This window comes from Hydractinia symbiolongicarpus, chromosome 8 (genome assembly GCF_029227915.1).
Source record: "Hydractinia symbiolongicarpus strain clone_291-10 chromosome 8, HSymV2.1, whole genome shotgun sequence".
NCBI lineage: Eukaryota > Metazoa > Cnidaria > Hydrozoa > Anthoathecata > Hydractiniidae > Hydractinia > Hydractinia symbiolongicarpus.
This window is the reverse complement of record NC_079882.1, coordinates 21,716,720-21,735,855: the sequence shown is the minus strand read 5'-3', so window position 1 is coordinate 21,735,855 and position 19,136 is coordinate 21,716,720. Positions and strand designations below refer to the sequence as shown.

Here is a 19,136-nt window from a genome sequence, read left to right as displayed (position 1 = left end):
CTGTCCGCGAAAACCGCGTCCCGTTACAGAAACACAAAATGCGATATATGAAGGACGGGCGACCCCGTGGATTTTTCCACGGGTTAACGACTAGTCTATATTATAATACCCGTATACGTCTGTCTGTCACGCAAAATGGTAACTGCAGTAGCGAGACACACGGAATGCAGTAAGTAAAGGACGAGCGAATCCGTGGATATTTCCATGGGCCACCGACTACTCAAACGCAAAGAATGTCAGAAAACAAGTAACACCGGCCTTACGAAACAAGAACGGGACACAAGAGAGAAAAAAAAAAATATTTTTTACCAAACAGACGACGGGTCTTATTAATATAAAGACGATGCCACAAGCTCTGTTTATTGATTATTTTAAAATTTACGTATTTTATTTTCCCATTCCTTCTTGTTAATATCAGTAGAATAGGGGGGGGGGAGGATCCTTGCCTATATGTTGAGGCTTCCAGTCAAATAAGGATAATTAAAATGCTTTTATTATATTTAGCTGTGTCTTTTCTTACAAGATTCTATTTACCGTACAAAACGTCGTTACATCAAAAACTAATTTTTAATATGCTGTTTACAATACGTGGAAGTTATAAGCGTATAAAATTATTGAAGTCTTAAATGTTCTTGCTAACAAAAAATCATTAAAAAAGAAAATATAAAACCAAACTATCAGGTAATCGCCCAGCGATTTTCTGATGAAACAGTATAAAGTAGAAAAAGAAAATGAAAACAACGAAACGGTTTTATTTTGAAAAGACAATATAAATCCACCTGTTTTATTTGACCAGATATTAGAAACAGTCTAAAATGAATTTAACTAACCGCAAATGACAGAACTTAGGATATTCAAACATTATTATGAATCACGATTATGAGCAATGAAAATAAAGAACTTCCGAAAACCGGTTTCTTTAACTATTTTAAATTAACGAAATTCTTAATATATTTTTAAATAATAAGAAATAATTGCTCAACTACAAACAAATACAAAAATACTGATCAAAATGGACTAATATTTTATTGCAGAAAAGAAGCGCTTATTCGAACCACACATGATTACATACTGGATTTTTTTTAGCAAAGCAATTTGTTTTAGCTAGCCTTTAGATCAAATAATTAAATAATCTCATTGTTTTTAAAATTTTAAAATAGCTAGAAAAAAAACAAAAAACGCTCCCCTACGAATGTTTACAAATTAATTAATTCGTCTTCTTCTGTTGTCCTAGGAATTAATTAAAGTTGGAGTACGTTGCAAACGAATCCAAGTATTTATTCAACACGGTGTAAATGAACTGATACTGTCGCTAAAAGAGAAAACAAGTTAAAAAATACAGTGTGTGGAATTTCAAAATGTTTTCTAAATTCATTAATTCTTTCATCCTGCATCATGCATTCGTTCATATCCATTTACTTATTTATTTGTTCAATAATCCATTGTTTTCCTAGTGAAACAGACATTCATTCACCATAACTTACCCTACATTGTATTAAGGACAATAAGCATGACTTACCAAGTTTTCAACAAACTCAGGCCTGACTAATCTCATTATTCGTACAGTTTGAAACACATCAATATGTTGTTCAACTTTCAGTTGATCCAATGCATTCATACACGCTATGAAAGTTCCACTGCGATTTGCACCATCACTGAAAATACAAAAGTAGTTAATGACACCATTATTCTTCCGTTGCATCAAAGTGGGAAAGGTACTTAAATTATATATATAAACATGAACAACTAAAAATAAAAAAACAAACAAACAAAAGCCAAAAGAATTACCTGCAGGTAACCAATATGGTGCCATCTCCAAAAGATTGTTGCGACTTTAAAACTTCACCAATTAAAGTGAGCAAGGAACTACAATCAGGAATATCATGATTTGGCCAATTCAGTTGCAATTTATTAACTTTGCGATGTTTCTAAACTCAGAGAAAAAATGTAAAAACGATTATTACTGTCAGCTTTTATCCAAATTCATATACGCTTTTGAAAAATTTTGCTTAGGTGACGTTTAGTTTATAGCGATAGGGTCGACACTAGTATAGTTTAACATTACATAAATCGGTTATCATCAATTTTTAACAATATATTAAGGTTACAGACCATTATAGATGGAGATGTTAAAACAAAATGTAAACCTCTTAAATCAAGCTACATCTTCCTTATGCTAAACAAAACCTTTAAAAGTAATAACAAGCGCCAGTAATTTTCTGTTAATATATCACTTGGAAAATTAAAGTACGGTACAAATTCGTTCAGAAGAACAGGCAATTTAAATTAGGAAATTACAACTTCAGTAATTGCATACATATGTACTAAAAGGTAATGAAGATGTTGAAAAACGTAAGTTAAAGATCTACATAGATGAAAATTTAATACTTCTCGCAAAGTCTTAAATAGCGATATTGCTGAAAACAGCATCTGCAAGCGCTTGAAAACTCGATATGGCGTCAAAGTCTTAATCTAGACTTAAATGTTACAGTAACTAAGACCAAACTATAAAAATTGATGATATAGAGTCTTCAAGGCGTTTTGTAAAGCTTATTTTGTGTGCTGGTCAAAACATATGTTGCTTAAGAGAGAGAAAGTAGCTACAAAGTTAAAGAAATTTACGCTAAGAAAATTCACCTGAATGCCTATAACAATTTTTAGAGAGGAATTTCATTAATGCGATTCAGGTTAATTGCCTTACAAAACGCATTAAAATAACGCGAGTCAGGTTTATGGACAACCAATTTTTCTCATTTTTGTCACAACGTTTAAAATATCACCCGCCTTTCAGTTTGTCTTAATTGTATTTATCAAGTGAACTTAGGATGATATTAAATTTTACTTGCGTTAATCAAACAAAAAAAAACAACAACAAAATTTGCAAGTAAGCTTTCAAGTTAACTAGAAACTTTTTAGCGTCCTGAATATTTACGTAACATTTTAATTAGGGCATTTAATTAACGCGAATTTTCAAAATTCGAGGTAATTTTGTGCCTCGGTGATTTCATCAGATATGTTGGCCTTGTGTCAGGCGTCAAATTTTAAAGTTAGGCGTTGCTTATAAAAATAAAAAAATATTGAACTTTAACACACAAATTATATGATAATAATTCGGTTGTAAGGCAGTCATTGCATTATAAATATTGTTTGGATAACAATAAAAATTTGTTTTATTATTGAACAAAATAAAGAGAAAAGACTTGATATGCCCTGCAACAAAGGTAGGAAAGCAGGTGGTTTTAAAACCAAGCTGTCACAGGAACTTCGGGACAGAACTTAACTAATAATGGATAAAATAGCGTAAGCTGTTCTCTTAAAGTTACGATAGAAATGGCAGTAGAAAAGTTGACGAAGCATCATTATGTTTGATAATAACTAGTGGTACAAGGCAATGATGAAAAAAAGAGAAAAATGTTAGATTTATAACGTGTTTATTTGGATTCAAAAATATAAAATGACGTCATTTTAAAATAGATGACGTCATCCAAATTTTCTTAACCCCAGTTGTCATCCAAAAAACTATTTTTAACCCCCCAAGCTTTATGGAACGCTCGAAAAGCCCCGCTAGGATGAAGTTAATGAATTGACTCTTTTTACGTTACAAGAAGTAGAATAAATAATTACAAACCGAGCTTTTTGAGACGAGAAAGGATTGGATGTTGATATCGCCAACTCGAGTGTTTGATTCAACATTTACTGTAAGATTACCAAACTTTTCCGATCCCTCGACTGGACAAAATGATGGATAGTTATGATAATTCTCATCAGTGCTGTTTAACATTACAATTGTAGTCACATTGTGTTCCATTACAACAACCCAAAAATCATTTAACGTTTCAACTAATGGTGCTTGCGTAGCAATGATACCATTCTTCTTTTTGTAACCATTTACAAACACAGCGTTAATATAATCTGTAGAATCTTTTATTTTTGGCAGGTATACCCGGGATTTGTCACCTGAAAACAAAGGTAAATCAATCAATTTCAAACTTAGCATAAATTTATATGCTTTAATCAGTAAAAATCTTCCTTACGTGCTAAAATATTTGGGTATCTGTTTTTGACCGTATTTTCTTCTAACAAGGCAGCCGCATAAAGATGTTCGCCAAAGGGTATATTCACGCTGTTCAACCGCTCAAATTCCACTTCCAGAAGAAACTTCCCTGCTTTTTTTGTGGATATCAAATCTCGGAAAGTGTCTGGAAAGGCCGACGACATTATTTCAGTGTAACCACAGCATAATGCTTCATAAATGGCACTGTACACAAAGTTGTACTGTTCCACCCTTTGTACCATTTGCACGCGATCTTGTCGAATACTTTCAAAGTAGTTGTATATATCAACACGCTTCTTTGTTCTGACCAAGTGCAGCATCGCGTCAATGATAATATATGATCCAGTCCTACCAACACCAGCACTGCAATGCACAAGAATTTGCTTTCCACTTTCATATGGGATAAGGTGTCTCACTCGATAACAGAAATTTAATAGTAATGTTGGGTAGTCTGGACACCCATGATCAGGCCAGGAAGTAAAGTGCAAATGTGTAAACTGGTGTTTGTTATTTTCGTAACCTACTTTCATTTTACGAATAACATAGTCAGCATACACTTGTACCTCATTCACTTCCACCTCAATGCCATTGAAAACCTCTTTTCCATTACGCACAGGCCAATACTGTCCACATTTTGCTTTACCATCCTCCGCTACCTTTGTAAGCATGACAATTGCTGCAGGTTTTTCACCAAGTACCATTCGCCAAAAATCAAAAATTGTTTTATTTTTTGGTCCTTGGGCAGCAATATATTCAACTTGTCCATTATAGTTCCGAATATAGTTTGCATTAATGTAATCACTAGTCTCTTTACCAGTAAATTTCTGCAAGACAACACGAGTATGGTCGTACGCTGTGATGTTCAAGTAACGATTTTTTTCTTTATTTTCAGCTTTCGATCCAACATCATGGTCATGGAAATGCTCCATCGGAACACTTTTAAATTGTTTTACAATGTCTGAAGTGGTGTTATCTTTGTGTTCCAAATAAAATGACAAAAATTCTTGAATGGAAAGAGGTGGAAATGTAGGTTTTTCTGCAACATTGTAGTAAGATTCGTCAGATGGACCTTTTATGAAAAATTAAAAGTAAATCAAAAGTAAAAACACGCATTTGTAGAACAAATACAAATATTTTGTATATAAATAAATATTTTCATCGAACCTGGTTCGTCGTCTTCATAAATATTTTCATGTGTTTTTAATTCAGGATGACTTTTCATCTCTATAGGTGTAGAGGTATTACGCTTGTCACTGGAGTTCTTTAGGGTTCTGCGTCGTCTAAACAACCGTTACTAATGTAAAAGTAATACAATTTTTCTTTTTAATTGTTTCTTTTTCTTTAACATACTTTCTAAAATTTATAACGGTTATACGTATATGAATAAAGTTATAATATCTTGATCCTATGACTTAGCTGATGAAAAAGTGGTACAAAAAGTCTGAAGACAATAGTTTAGACATTGCATCAAATAAAAACCAAAAAATAGTAATAAGTTCTTAAAAATTTTTTAGAGTTCTGGTAAGAATTAATTTTTTTGTTAATATTGCTTAAAAATATACCATTTAATTAAAAATTACTTCATTTGGAAAAAACAAAAAAAAACGAGAGATAATTATGCTCCTCAAATTCTATTTTTGAACGATACGAATCAATTTTATTTACTTTTCATAAACACGATTTGTAAAACTTAACCGCGCATTGCATCTAAATTGTTAGTAAGTAATTTCAAGCGAACTAAATATATTAACTACCTAACAAAGCTAATTCGTAGTGTGAAAAAAAGCAAATTAGTCCATATGCATTACGATAAAATATTACAACCATTAGTAGCTACAACTTTTTTTAATTATTTTTTTACTTCTTTTTATTTTGTGAATATTTACACAGGACAAGAACGTCAGTTTATATGTACATATATACAGGGAACTGCTATCAATGATTTCATAATGTGGAACTAATCATAAAAGTATGTAATGTAATCATTATACCTTCTTACGTAGAAGATGACAATGATAACTACAATGATGACAGCGACACCAGCAGCACCTGCTATTAATCCAATACTAGACGATGTTGATTCTTCTACTTTAGGAGTTACATTTATGTCTAAAATAAGAAAAGTTCCATAAAATGCATGAATTTTATATTGCAGTGCCAATGAATTAAAATTTGTGTTTCTTTTGGAATTAATGTATTTGCGAGGGTAAGTCCGAAATTTTAAAAAAATTTGAAAAACTTGTTAAGGTTAAAAAAATCACGGGTCTCTAATCAAAACGTATGATTCCCATAAAAAAAAGTGTACAAGGCTTCTCTAAAACGTGAAATTTATTAGAACGTTCTTGGTCATAACTTCTTTATACCTATGCTAAGATTCAAGCATTTTGGACTTAAAGGCTTTGTAGATTGACTGGTTTTATTTTCCAAATCTGACAAGATATACGCGCCACAGGCAGAAAAAAATTAGGGAGCATGTATATTGATTCATATGCAGGTATAAACGTTTAAACGGAAGATCGCTTTAAGAGTTATAAACAAAAGTCCGCCATGAAAATTATGACTAGCTTAAAAAGTTGTGTTTTCATTTTATCGCCAAGTAGAAATTCAATATATGCATTAATAAGATTGCAAACCTGGCTAACACACTAGCCACAAGCACTTTTTTAAAAAATTTTAAGGCTTGATGTCACTTGCCGTGCATTGTAAGTTGATATAACCGTTCAAGAGTAAGGGTTAGCAGTAATGTTTTTATTCAAAATTTTTCTCCACGTGAATACTATCAGAGTTTTATCTATGATGGGTTATTGTAGCTCGCTGCAATATGCGTGATAACATGCGCACGCTTGATGGCAGAAATAATCTTTGTGTGGTTAATTTTGGAAGATTGTGCAGGAGCTTTTTCCTGAAAAAAATGACATCTGAAAATTAATACGTTACTTGAAAACATCAGCCAATTTGTCTTAAATTTTCTTAGAGATAATATTGGCCTTAAAATAATTAATTAATTAATTAATTTGTTTTTTGTTTTTTTTTATCATTTTTATCCTTTTATCATTATTTGTTAAAAATTTTTCTTTCATCGAACAGTCTCGTCGGCCTAACTTAAGTGTCAGAAATATAGCTTGTACCAAATTATTTTTAAGCTAATAACCTTTGACTGGTCTAAAAATTTTATTAAAAGTTTCTTGTGTATTTCCTCATATACGAAATGAACACTACACATATTTTCTGTTAATGTGGGTCGTTCATGCGTTCGTTGCTTTTTTGAGATTAAGACATAGGGACGTCAACGCACCAAAAATGACTACTTTGCTAAAACGTTGATATCATTAAAAAATATCCTCCATGAACCGCTTCAAAGTCGAAGGGAAAACCTGATAGTGGTGAAATGGAAATTAAATACAGCAAAAAGACTAGCTTGAAAAGGGTGAGTGATGTCATAGCTAGCTAAAACACGCTTTGCTGGCAAGTTATCAAATGACCAATTTATCTGTTACTATTTGTTACTATCAGTTTAAATACAAGTTTAATTTATATGGCGTACCACTTATCCATTGAATGGGAAATGAAGTGTAAGGAACGAAAAGTTTTTAAGAGTCAACTGTGTAAACTACCTACCAAGTTTGGGTACATAAAGGTCATTGGTCCATGAAGTCGAATACAGTTTGTCCTAATGTTTAAAAATAATTTATCAGGGTTTAATTTGTTATAGCTTGAAAACATATACATAAACTGATAAACTATTTTACCTGCACTTGAAGTCTTTGAAATACAATGTATGTTTCACCCGCAGCTAAAGGTCCATTTCTGTACAACATTATTGATCTTCTTTTACGAGTAGATCTGGATTGCATCGAGTAGGTTACATTATCACCTAATTAATATTTTAAAATTTTAATATTGTTTAATCTGGATCTTGTAACAAAAATTTATTAGTCAGTGAGTTTTATGGGTTGAAAATAAGATATCACAAAAAGTGTAATCATTTTTTGACATGATGCATGTCTAGAAGCAACTTGAACATATTAACAAATGATCCATATTGATTCTGCAGTCTACATTACCTAATTTAAACACATTAACATTGAGTAACTGTGCTTTGTTAAATACACCAGCTATGTAAGGTTCGTTGTATTCAGCACCTTCATATGTCTTTAAATCCTCTTGTTTGTATAACATTGGCTCTTTTTTCTGCCAAGTTGTCTTGTTCACTTTCATGATTATAATAAAATGATACCTAAAATTTTAGCAAATAATTCTAATGTTGTAATACAAAAGTTCCTACAAAACTGGGTCATTCATTGTATGGATTCTGCTTAATTGCTAACCCTGTTTAAACTGAGGAATGGTGTGGATTTTATCTTAGATTGTTACATTAGACCTTTATTGTTTGTGACTAATTTACAACTTTAGGGAAATGTTGATAATTGCCACCTACTAGATCGCAGTAAAATTGCCTGAATCTAACAAACGATCTGTCAAAGCCGAAAACTCAGGACGTATGAAAAGAATTTAAAGAAAGTACATGATATATAAAAGATTAAGTTACTTTGTATTTGAAGGACTTTTCACAAGCCTTACAGATGGAGTTGTATCATTTAGGATTGTTGGTACGAATACGCTTAGTGCATTGCGCTCTAAAGTGTAAATATACAAACATTGGCAATATATAGTATGAATTTGGAACTTTAAATATCTAGACTAGCCTTCTAAGGCTTTGTAAAAAACCATAATATTTTTTCCTAAATTTTGATAGAAGGAAAAATAGAAAATGTAAAAAATGAAAAATAAAATAGAAATACAAACAATCTTACCAATCTTGATTTCTTTCGATAAAGCAGAAAAATAACTCGTGTCGTTGAAACCATATTTTGTGATGTCCTAGTTACAATATATAAGTGAATATTAGTGTATTTCAATGACAAAAGATGAACTGAAAACTAACAAGGCACGTGGCCTTACCTTTCCATCTATAACAGCTCTGGCATACAAATAATATGTTCCAACAGTTGATATTCTTGCGTTTAAACCGTCAATGAATTCTCTTCCTTCGACAATAGTATATTTAATACCTTCAGTTTGGAAATTATCAGCTTTGATTTTGGCAGCCAGAAAATAAGTCAGATTCTTCAATTCAGATTCCTTTTGATTTGTTAGCTGCTTTGAAAGGCTAGTCTTTTGAGTTGTTGATATCACAATTTCATAATAGCTACAATTAAAAAATATAGTCTTGAGCTTTCAGTTCACTAATTGAATAAGTAATAAGTAAAAATAAAACAATAAATAAATAAAATAAAACAAGTCTAAGTAAGTCTAAGTAAACAACCCTTTTTTGTTCAAAGTATCGTACTGTTTGTTTTCACAAACTGGGTCTATGTTGGATGCCTAGCTCCAACAAAATGTCCATTCTTTACCCACCACTACTGGTCAGGTTGTTCGACATTACAATATTTTGTGAGCAATATTTTTCAATATATTATAATTTTTGCCTAATGCTGTTTACAATATATTACCAAACCTCTTTTTGTTATCACACTTAATTAGATTATTTTGCTTTGATTACAATAAAACCACTGAAAGCTATTGTCAAAACAAAAGAATATTGTAACGTTGCGATCATTAGCGCTGTACTTTCACATAAATATATTGTAGGTTATTTTTATTGCAGCAATATTCATTAAATATCTGCATCATATTACTGTAATGTAAAGAGCATTCAATTAGCATTTCAAAGTAGCCTTACGCTAACTGCTAAATGAAAGAAAATGGGATTTCGATTATACTTCTCAAAGTTGTTTTTTGCAAATTTTTTGATAAATTCTTTCGTTACATTTTGTTTGTAACATGAAATTACACGAATATGGCATATTACAATTCACCCTCAGTTATACAAATACTGTGTTATGATCGGTATTCCAGCTAGCAGCTGTAATTACCACAAGATGCTGAATATCGCCTTTTACATTAATGAGGTTAAGGAAAGAAGTATTTGTGGGAAAAATATTTTTCCTCTAGCAAATCGCAATTTTCGCCAAATAGTGCATAATTTGATCAAGTACAAATATAAGTTCCCGTAATGGTTTCAGGATTCTGAAATTTTTGAGGACATAGGTGAAGTAATCATACACTTTACTTGATGCCTCACATTATTGGGGAAAAAACCCACTTTCTTACGCAAAATTTATTTAAAAATAATAAAATGTAAAATTTAGGGCCAAATTTTTCGTAAACTTTACGGTTTGCATAAAAAAGATCTTAACACAAAGATTTGTTTCATTAAAAAAGTGTTTCCTTCTGTAAACATTTCTTATTAGAATGAATTATGGCTTTGGCTAGCTATTGTGGTTTCACTTTCAATGATACAAAGCTAACATTAAGCACATAAAAAAATCAGTAAGATATATTGTTTCTTTGTAATCACAGCCTTATTCAAAAACATAAAAGATATATTACATTGAGTGGCTAATTAAAAATCTTAAAGAAAATATATCTTATATGTAACATGCATCATTTTCCGAAATATTTTTTATGTAATTTTTTGTTGTGTGTGCTCTTAAAATTGTTGTAACCATTATTATTAAATAATAAGAACAGCAACCGTCAAAAGTCATATTGTTTATGGCGGAGCACATGAAGGAAAAAACTTTTCTTCGTGTGCACTTGGTCGGTTGCACGAATATGCGATGTATATACGTCATAGCTATTACGACATTGCGGTATAAATAATAATCTTTTGAAATATTAAAACTTCGAATATTACCCCAACTCTATCCGAAAGTTTATTACTTCGGAGGTAGCACACTAATTAAAACAAAAACAAAGTTGAATCTCACCTGATTGGTCCGTTTACATCTGACGAAGGAGTCAATGTGACAATTGTTAAGTTGTTTGTTGCATTAGAAAAATCATTTTTATCTAAACCAGGTGATGGTGGATCTAATAAAAAGATAAAGTTTGCAAGCAAGTAATTAACGCTTTTTTTGCAGACAATTGCATTTTTTTCAGGAAAATCACTTTTAATTTTTCCAGACAGGTTAATTGGCATTTTGCAACATAATATAATTGGTATTACGCCTGTGTGCGTCTCCTGTTGAAAGACAGACGCAATTCTAGAAAGTCGTATTCTTAGGAACAAGGCAGGTGTTCAGAAATTTGTAAACGAACAGGTACTTGCAGTGAAACAGTGTCTTTTGCTTTACTTAAATGTTGATTTTAAAATAATTTTTTACATTGAAGTTGATAGTTTCTTTTTAAGTTTGGTTTGGTAGAACAATTCTTTTTAGTTAACGTGGTAAAAAAAACCAAACACTAAGGGTAGAACTAAACCATTAAGTCAGCGGTTTTTTATGCCAGCTATGGCTTTATGAATCTCAAAAATTACCAATTTTGTTTTAATAAAGGCGCACGGGATCCAAAGTTCTTTTTCATAAAATCCAGAAAACAATTGTTTTAATCTTTAGTGAAGTTAAATTTAGCAATGGAAAAGGACTGTCATTTAATTTTTTATGACGTCAGCACTGAATTTTTTTTACCTGTTTACCTGTTGTTTTTATTGTGAATTTCGCTGGGAAAGACAATGTAGAATCATGTGGTTTTATCGAGCAGTGCAAAAGATATTGGGTTTAATGGTTTCTTAAGTCAAGCTATAGGAAATTGGTGCTATATGACGGCATCAACCTGTCTCTTCCAAAAAGAGTCAAGCTGTAGGAAATTGGTGCTACTTTGGTCCCATGTGGTCTCTATTTACCAACGCCGATGAGGTCATTTAATTCCGCCCGGATTTTTTTGGCTCTGTAAAGGCCGGTGGAAGAGGGAGACATTATGGCCCCACCTGTTTTTTAGACAACGACTGAGAGTTAGAACGTAAAACTTAGCCAGTGGATATTTTTGTCAAAAAATATCACCTATGACGCATCACATGCATATTTATTTTCTCAAATTACAGTCTTTAATATATTCCACCTGTTTTTTGTAGTAAATAATAAATACAATACTTCATGCATTCCATTTAATATTCAAGTTATATAAAAAAATTTACAAAAACGTCCTATAGCTATATATAAAAGAATAAATTTTACTGCCTAAAAAAAGTCTTTCCCCCGTCATTATGACAGATTTTATTCAGAAATATTTTTGTCTTCGTAATACCAGATAAAAAAATGATAGGGTAAGGAATACAAAGCATCCAAGAAAAAGTTACATCTCCTTGAATATGCCTTCTGATGAGATGTAACTTTGTAGGAGAAGTAGTTGACATAGTTTTCAAATCAGATAAAGGAAAGTTAACTCTACGTTTGTGCTTATGTTTTCTAATTATTACAATTTAGCACGAACAAAAACAGACAAAACATTGGGGGCCAGCAGACTGCAAAGGTTAAGTGTAGCTTCAATAAAAAATGTGTTTTCGTGCAATACCCCTGACGAAGAAAATGTTTGCATCATCGATAGCCATCGATTGCAAACTTAAATTTGTTGGGAGTTGAATTATTAATGTGTCATACGATTTCATACATACTCCAATGGATTCTCCCGTCCCTTTTATTTCCAATGATATATCGATATCAGTAATAATCTAATTAACAAATTCTGTTTTTTACTTGCAAACTTGCTCAATATGTGTTGGTTTGAATAAGTTCAGCTCTATCCAGTCTCCGGTGACGGTGTTTTGACAAGCGTTATCTATTGTCTTTCTCATCATATAAATCATTACGCCGCCTATCGCTCTGATTTTGTGCTAGTGCTCAAGTCATTCAGCACCAGACATTTTCAACTTCTTCTACATTTAAAAAGTCTTAGGCGCTGGGACACGGTGCGATTATTTCATGCGCACGAAAGAGCAATACCGCACTGTGGCGCCGGACATATATCCTTTTTTTACGCAAAGCAGTAAAATTGAGAAAGAGAAAATGTTGCATGAAATCAAAGAGTGTTGCATGCACCCTTGCAGCAGAAATGCCACACATGGCAGATAGGCTGCATCATTTCCCTTGTTGCATCATTTTTTCTTGCAACAAAATTTTAACAAATGAGTTGCGCAGTATTTAATGCAAAATATAAACAAACAAACAAAAAACATACAACCACGGTATATGTAAAGAAAAACACGAAAATTTTATAAACATCTTATCCCATGTTTCTAAAAAAAAAACTTTTTTTCACATTTTTCGTCATTGTATTCATAGTCAACTAGTTTCGCTTTTGCTATTCAACAAAATTGCACAACAGGTACTACACACTATATTATATCCTGTAAAACATACAACTAGATATATGTTCTCACTGTGCTCACCAGATTAAATTTTATTGACAATAAATTTCGCCGTACAAAATTTTCCCGGTTTGAAGTAAAGCGAATTTATTGCAGTTTCCCAAAAGTGATTTTAGCAGATAAGGAATTGTACATTGTGTGGGGAAACAGTTTTGTGAATGACCAAAGAAGCTTACCAGTAGTTCACAATAAAATGGATTTCAGCATTTTTTCACGGTTGGTTCGTTAACCTGTTTTTGTCGACAGTTTGTGGTTGTAAGCTGTCTTTTTTGACAGTTTTTGTCTTAAGCTGTCTTTGTTGACAGTTTGTGTGGTAAGCTATGTTTGAATTCTGGGTCTCTATCACTGCATGAAAGTTGATGTTATCCAACCAGAGAACCTGCAGACTATCTCACTTACAGTGCCCCCTGTGCCCCAAGGTATACCCGTTTTGCGTGTTTTAGGGCTGGGCCACAGCTGTTTCGGCAACTCGTTGATTTTCACTAAAACTCAGAATCTCCCACTATGCCTAAGCCTCCCGATTTTGGAAATTGTGGCGCTGAACTACGACTAACATTTTACTATTCAAGTTTATTACAAATATGTCTTCAATGAACATATCTTTAGTTTTCATTGTTTTATTCTTGCCTATTATATCCTTGTACCAGTATTCCTAAAAAAATTATCATTGTTACTTACCTTTTGGTTGAACATAAAAGTTGTATGGTTCAGCAAATGTTCTTACTCCTTGAATTACCGCTGTGATATTAACTTGAACACGAGCTGCTGCAAAGTTGATGTTTGGAACATGATAAATTAAATTATGTGTAGCAGCGCTAATTGTTGGAAAGGAGAAATCGTGATTATGTTGATAATCTTTCGATGCTGCAATTAAAAGCTAAATAAAACATCATAAAGTTGCCATACTGTATTACGAAAAACCATTAACCGATATATCTTATTTTACAGGTATTTCGCTAGTTACAAAAATTTTGCTGCTAACAACTTTTATAGTTGTTTCCAAAAGATGTCGTTGATAAGAATAGATACATACATGATACTGCTCAACTGGTATAGGATGCGAATTTGGTGCATTCCATGTAAATGTGATTGTCGAAGAAGATATGTTCCCACGTATTGAATAAGGCTTTTTCAGAACTGAAATAGCAAGTCATTCAAATATTACCTTACTATTTCAGCGATTCTTGTTCTCATTATTACTAAATAGAAAGCGGCTAAGTTTAAATTTCTCTTACCAAACTGACATCCTTTTAATCGAAATCTTAAACAGCATCTGCCATTGTTACATTTTGTTGGAATAATGTGCAGAAAGTTTGTAACGATGTAAGGTTTTAACCAGTTTACAGATAATGGGGATATCCGTGCTGGGACACCAATTAAATCCTAAAAGTAACATTATTCAAACAAATTATAAACTATACGTAAATAATGTATTGCGTAATTGTTATACATACAAGCTTTGCAATGACTTAAAAGTAATAAATGAAACTACTTTATTTCAGCCTGTGCTGTCGCAAGTAAATTTTAGGGTAGGTGAAGATATAAAAAACGAAAATTGTAGAAATTAAACAAACTGAGTCGTCATAGGAAACGTAGTCTTCAAGGATCTTCTGTTTGTAATTGTTTGTAATTTACTTAATTTTTTTTGTTTTAAATTTTGATTTGTATTTTTCTGCTGAAAAAGTTGTATTATATATCAATAATAACAAAGATTTTATTCGCGAAATCAAGGATTTTCCCATTCTGCTTTCCTTTGTTATTGAGTTTGTTGTTCTTTAACCTGGTGTTCTAAAAGGCTTGAGAATATGTGTGAAATTGACAAATAGTAATGATGTCATCAAATTTTAAACAAGGTATGTCAACAGGTACAATATTTTATTCTGCTTTCTGCTTTTCTTTTTATAGTGAATTTTTGTACAAGCCACCATTAGTCCAAGTGGTGTAAATACATTGTTCCTTTTAGTAAATTTAAAGATCATTTACTTTTGATTTAACTTTTGAGAAACGCATGATCCCAGATAAAATGTTCGTGTCCAGCCTGTGAACAAAAGCGATAGGTACCAAGGGGTCCAAAACATTTCCTGGGGTCTTTGTTGTTGATTAAAGTAGTATAATTGACAGGCACGTTGAAAACGTGTGGTTGGATATTTTAAATTCTTAGTTTTGTTCTGTTTATTTTCAGTGCTTGTTTTTAATATGAAAGGTAAAAATAACCTTTGTTTTTATTTTAGCTGCTATGGGAAATTATTTGTTGATTTAGCCAAGAAGGTTTTTGATTTCTTGCTGAGGGGACTGTTTTTGAAGGGTTTATAGTTGCATAGCCGCTACGGTAAGTGCCTTTTAAATTTTCTAGTTAAAATTCAGCTTTAGACTGAGGCTCCAATTGAAATCAAACTTCTTATTTATCCTCTTTAATTGTCGTAATAACTCACATGCAACTATTTCTTGCTTTTATGATCCATGTTTTGTCCTTTTTTTACTGGCTTCAATCTAGCTGTTACTTATATGTTACTTCGTGCTTTTGAAAGATTTCATCCTCGTGTTGTTATAAGATGTCGCTTATGAACAAGATATATTGTTTCTTATTTTTAATTTATGTATATATTTATGTATATCCGTTATACTCCAAAAGTCACACTAAAATGATTTTCCAATGTAATAATTTTTTCCAATATTTTGTTTATGTGTTTGTAATCCAACCTCTTTTGTTTTTCAAAACTATTGTGTTTATATGACAAATTTTTGTGGTGTAACCTATTAGGAAAATGATAAAAATCTTAAAAGCAAACACCGTAAAAACAAAAAATCAGAAATCTCTTATATAGCTTCCTAGACTGAGAGGTGTATCCAATTGTACCATTTTTAAATGCCTTCGAAAATTCCCATCCGGGAAATTAATATAATATAGAATACTGCCTTATGAGGATTGGTTCCATTTGAAAATCAAAAAAATACAGATAATTCACAAAGACATACAACCTGAATAGATTTACTTGTAGATACACCATATTCTACTTTGTAATCTTTCACCCAGTCATCTCCATTCGAATCTCCTTGTAGAATTATTCCAGAGATTACCATTGTTTTTTTAAAGGCAATACGAACGTAATCAGAAGTAACGGGTGCACACCATGCATATGGACTGTAAATATCAACATTCGTTACAGATGAACCGTTACTTGTAGAAATATCCATATTTCCCAACGTTTGCGAACATACTGGAACAAAAAAAGCGAAAATAGAAACTTGTTATAAGAGATTATTCACAAATGACATTAACCGTTAGAGGAGAGATAAGGTTACGCTGAAGTTGACGATGGTTGACAGAGAAGGAGGAGGAAGGGGGAGATGGCACTACTGTTGACGTCAAGTTACACAATTTTGCAAACCCTTGAAACCCTTTTTAATGAAGCTAAAGTTTCTTATGGAAATTTGTACACGGAACTTGATTAGCAACGTGTAGATTCTCTTCTGTGTTGCTATTATTGACTTTTGTACGGAAATTTTCCCACTTACTTGAAGTCAATAACTTTCTTTTAAATTCAAATATAGGGGGTGTCCTTACAAAATATGACGTCAACTCAGGTGGAGAAGGTAAAAAAAGTGATCAAAGGTTCACGGAGGGTAGGTCTCAAAAATATTGCAAAAATGGCCAACTAAATTATTCTAACCACCTGCCAACAACAAGTTAATGTGATATACCTGGATCATAACCAAAAATTTCAACCTTCATACCACAACCTCCTATACAAGTATTTGCTGTTATTCTGATATGTTTCATTGTTGCAGGTTTTGATAAAGAAATATAAACAGAACCTAAATCTGTATTTTCGATATTCTAAAACAAATATATAAGACGTAATACGAAACAGTTAATTTTTGTTTAAAAATTACAAAATATTCAACCAGAAACTAATTGAAAATAACCTTGTTTGACGGGGTGAAAGTGGTACTATCATTTGAGTAGGCTAGATGGTATTGTGTTACATATTGATTTTTCCAACCTTTAAACGCTCCTTGCATGGATATACCAGTCACAGTTTTTAATTTTATAAAATCAATTTGTAAATACATTTGTTTATTTGTTTTCTGTTGTAACATTCCATCTCCACCATCAAATAATCTTGCTGCTGCTACATTTTTACCATTACTATGTTGTAACTGTGAGTTCTTTATTATACCACTTGACATACCAAGCGGTAACAGAATATCTAAATAGGAATAAGAAATAATAATCCTCTTCAAGATAACTTTATTCCCATTTACGAGTCAAGCTAAAAAAAGCTGCTTTTAAAATTTTACACACCCTTTTATTAAAAATTCAATATGGTTTGAAAATATTATGACACAGAGAAAAATGAATTCTGTTGTTAGTTGAGATTTTAGGCACATAGCGTAATAGTTTTTTCCCCGTACGCTTTGTGATCCGTTCAATAGATTCGTACAACGTAAAGTTCTAGCGATGACATCATACCTGGTGCACGATCTAATGGAGCGGTAGCTATATCTTTAGCTAAAATGGGAAAGTATAAAAATACAGTTTGGCTGCAACAATATTCTTAAGCAATATATAATTCTTATGCGAAATGCAGTTAGCTAGGTAGCTACATCTTTTAATATTTTCTTGAAAACCTTTTTATGCAAATAAAATGGCTGAGCGATAGTTGCAGCTGGATGGGTAACGACAGGGTGTTTTGCTGTGTTTTTATTTAAACCGAATGTGCAGTAAAGTTTTTTCTCCGGGCTGGTTTTACAATAATAACCGTATTCCGTCTTTTCAAAAGAATTGCGCGGCAGTTCTATTTTAGAAAATCCTCCACAGAATCTGATTGTTACGGACTTTATTGTGAAGTGTAAGTAGACCTATTACGAAGTCCGATTTTGCTAAAACCAATTTAAGTTCTCTGCATTCTTAGTACGCCGACGAAAAAAACTTACGAAGGCCATTTTGGTTTGGAAGTGATGTTGTGAGGTTTCTTTGACTGTTTTGTCTCTTATAAGCACTTTGTATTTATGGGAGTATATATTTTCTGTATCTTTTTACATTTTAAGATGGACACATCATCACGTTTTTTAGCCACATGCAAATCTTAAGATTTTTGCTCCAAACGTACATTTTGAAAGAGCATCCTTATAATTCAGTTGACTGGGTAGCCTTATATTCAGTTTGATATAAAATTTTTGCATTTCTAGCCAGATATAGTTTGTTCTGTTGTTTTCACCATCTGATTTTTACTAACCTACAACTGTGGTCAGTGGCTATAGATAGGGATGTTAGCTATTGCTGGCTAAAAATTGAAAGCAGCCGAATACAGTTGGCTGCAACAGAATTTTGAAATCTATCTTACGCTAAATGGCAGCTACAACTTTAACTGCAATATAAACATTGGCTAAAGACTAACGTTTATTGATTAATGAAACTGCACGGTTTACTTTTGGCCAACAATATATATTGTAACAATAAACTTATTCCACAAACTAAAATTGCTAAGTGTTTGCTTTCGTGAGACGGGGAAATGACGGACTGTTTCCTGTGTTTTTGTTTAAACCAAAGATGCAATAAAGATTTTTAAAAAAGCGTATTACGCCTATAACAGATGCATCACACAATTTACTTGTACTAATATGAAAATTGTTGACCAACTGTTTTTGCTATGATGGGAAACAACAGGTTGTAAAGCTTTATTTTTTAAAAAAATCATATTTTTTTTTTCGTTTTAAAACCAAATTATTAAGTTAAAACTATGACATTAATTAACCGCACAGCTCACAAAAAATCGGATGATCATATCTTCAATAGTTATTATAATTACA

At 32.1% G+C, this 19,136-nt stretch overlaps 1 protein-coding gene across 1 annotated transcript in view; it reads right to left on the bottom strand.

The window, feature by feature from the left end:
- Positions 1 to 488: 488 nt before the first annotated feature.
- Positions 489 to 19,136, bottom strand: part of LOC130654657 (receptor-type tyrosine-protein phosphatase F-like) — a 41,073-nt gene continuing 22,425 nt past the window's right edge. The window contains exons 6-26 of the mRNA XM_057457270.1: positions 17,797 to 17,835; positions 17,250 to 17,533; positions 17,025 to 17,160; positions 16,302 to 16,540; positions 14,558 to 14,705; positions 14,356 to 14,459; positions 14,001 to 14,199; positions 10,888 to 10,990; positions 9,017 to 9,263; positions 8,869 to 8,935; positions 8,604 to 8,691; positions 8,119 to 8,291; positions 7,804 to 7,928; positions 7,673 to 7,724; positions 6,046 to 6,163; positions 5,219 to 5,334; positions 4,035 to 5,123; positions 3,629 to 3,957; positions 1,789 to 1,928; positions 1,520 to 1,655; positions 489 to 1,312 (exon numbers count right to left, since the gene is read on the bottom strand). Coding sequence (XP_057313253.1) covers positions 1,238 to 1,312; positions 1,520 to 1,655; positions 1,789 to 1,928; positions 3,629 to 3,957; positions 4,035 to 5,123; positions 5,219 to 5,334; positions 6,046 to 6,163; positions 7,673 to 7,724; positions 7,804 to 7,928; positions 8,119 to 8,291; positions 8,604 to 8,691; positions 8,869 to 8,935; positions 9,017 to 9,263; positions 10,888 to 10,990; positions 14,001 to 14,199; positions 14,356 to 14,459; positions 14,558 to 14,705; positions 16,302 to 16,540; positions 17,025 to 17,160; positions 17,250 to 17,533; positions 17,797 to 17,835 — 4,007 coding nt within the window. The 3' untranslated portion in view covers positions 489 to 1,237. The remainder of the gene's footprint in view (positions 1,313 to 1,519; positions 1,656 to 1,788; positions 1,929 to 3,628; positions 3,958 to 4,034; positions 5,124 to 5,218; positions 5,335 to 6,045; positions 6,164 to 7,672; positions 7,725 to 7,803; positions 7,929 to 8,118; positions 8,292 to 8,603; positions 8,692 to 8,868; positions 8,936 to 9,016; positions 9,264 to 10,887; positions 10,991 to 14,000; positions 14,200 to 14,355; positions 14,460 to 14,557; positions 14,706 to 16,301; positions 16,541 to 17,024; positions 17,161 to 17,249; positions 17,534 to 17,796; positions 17,836 to 19,136) is intronic.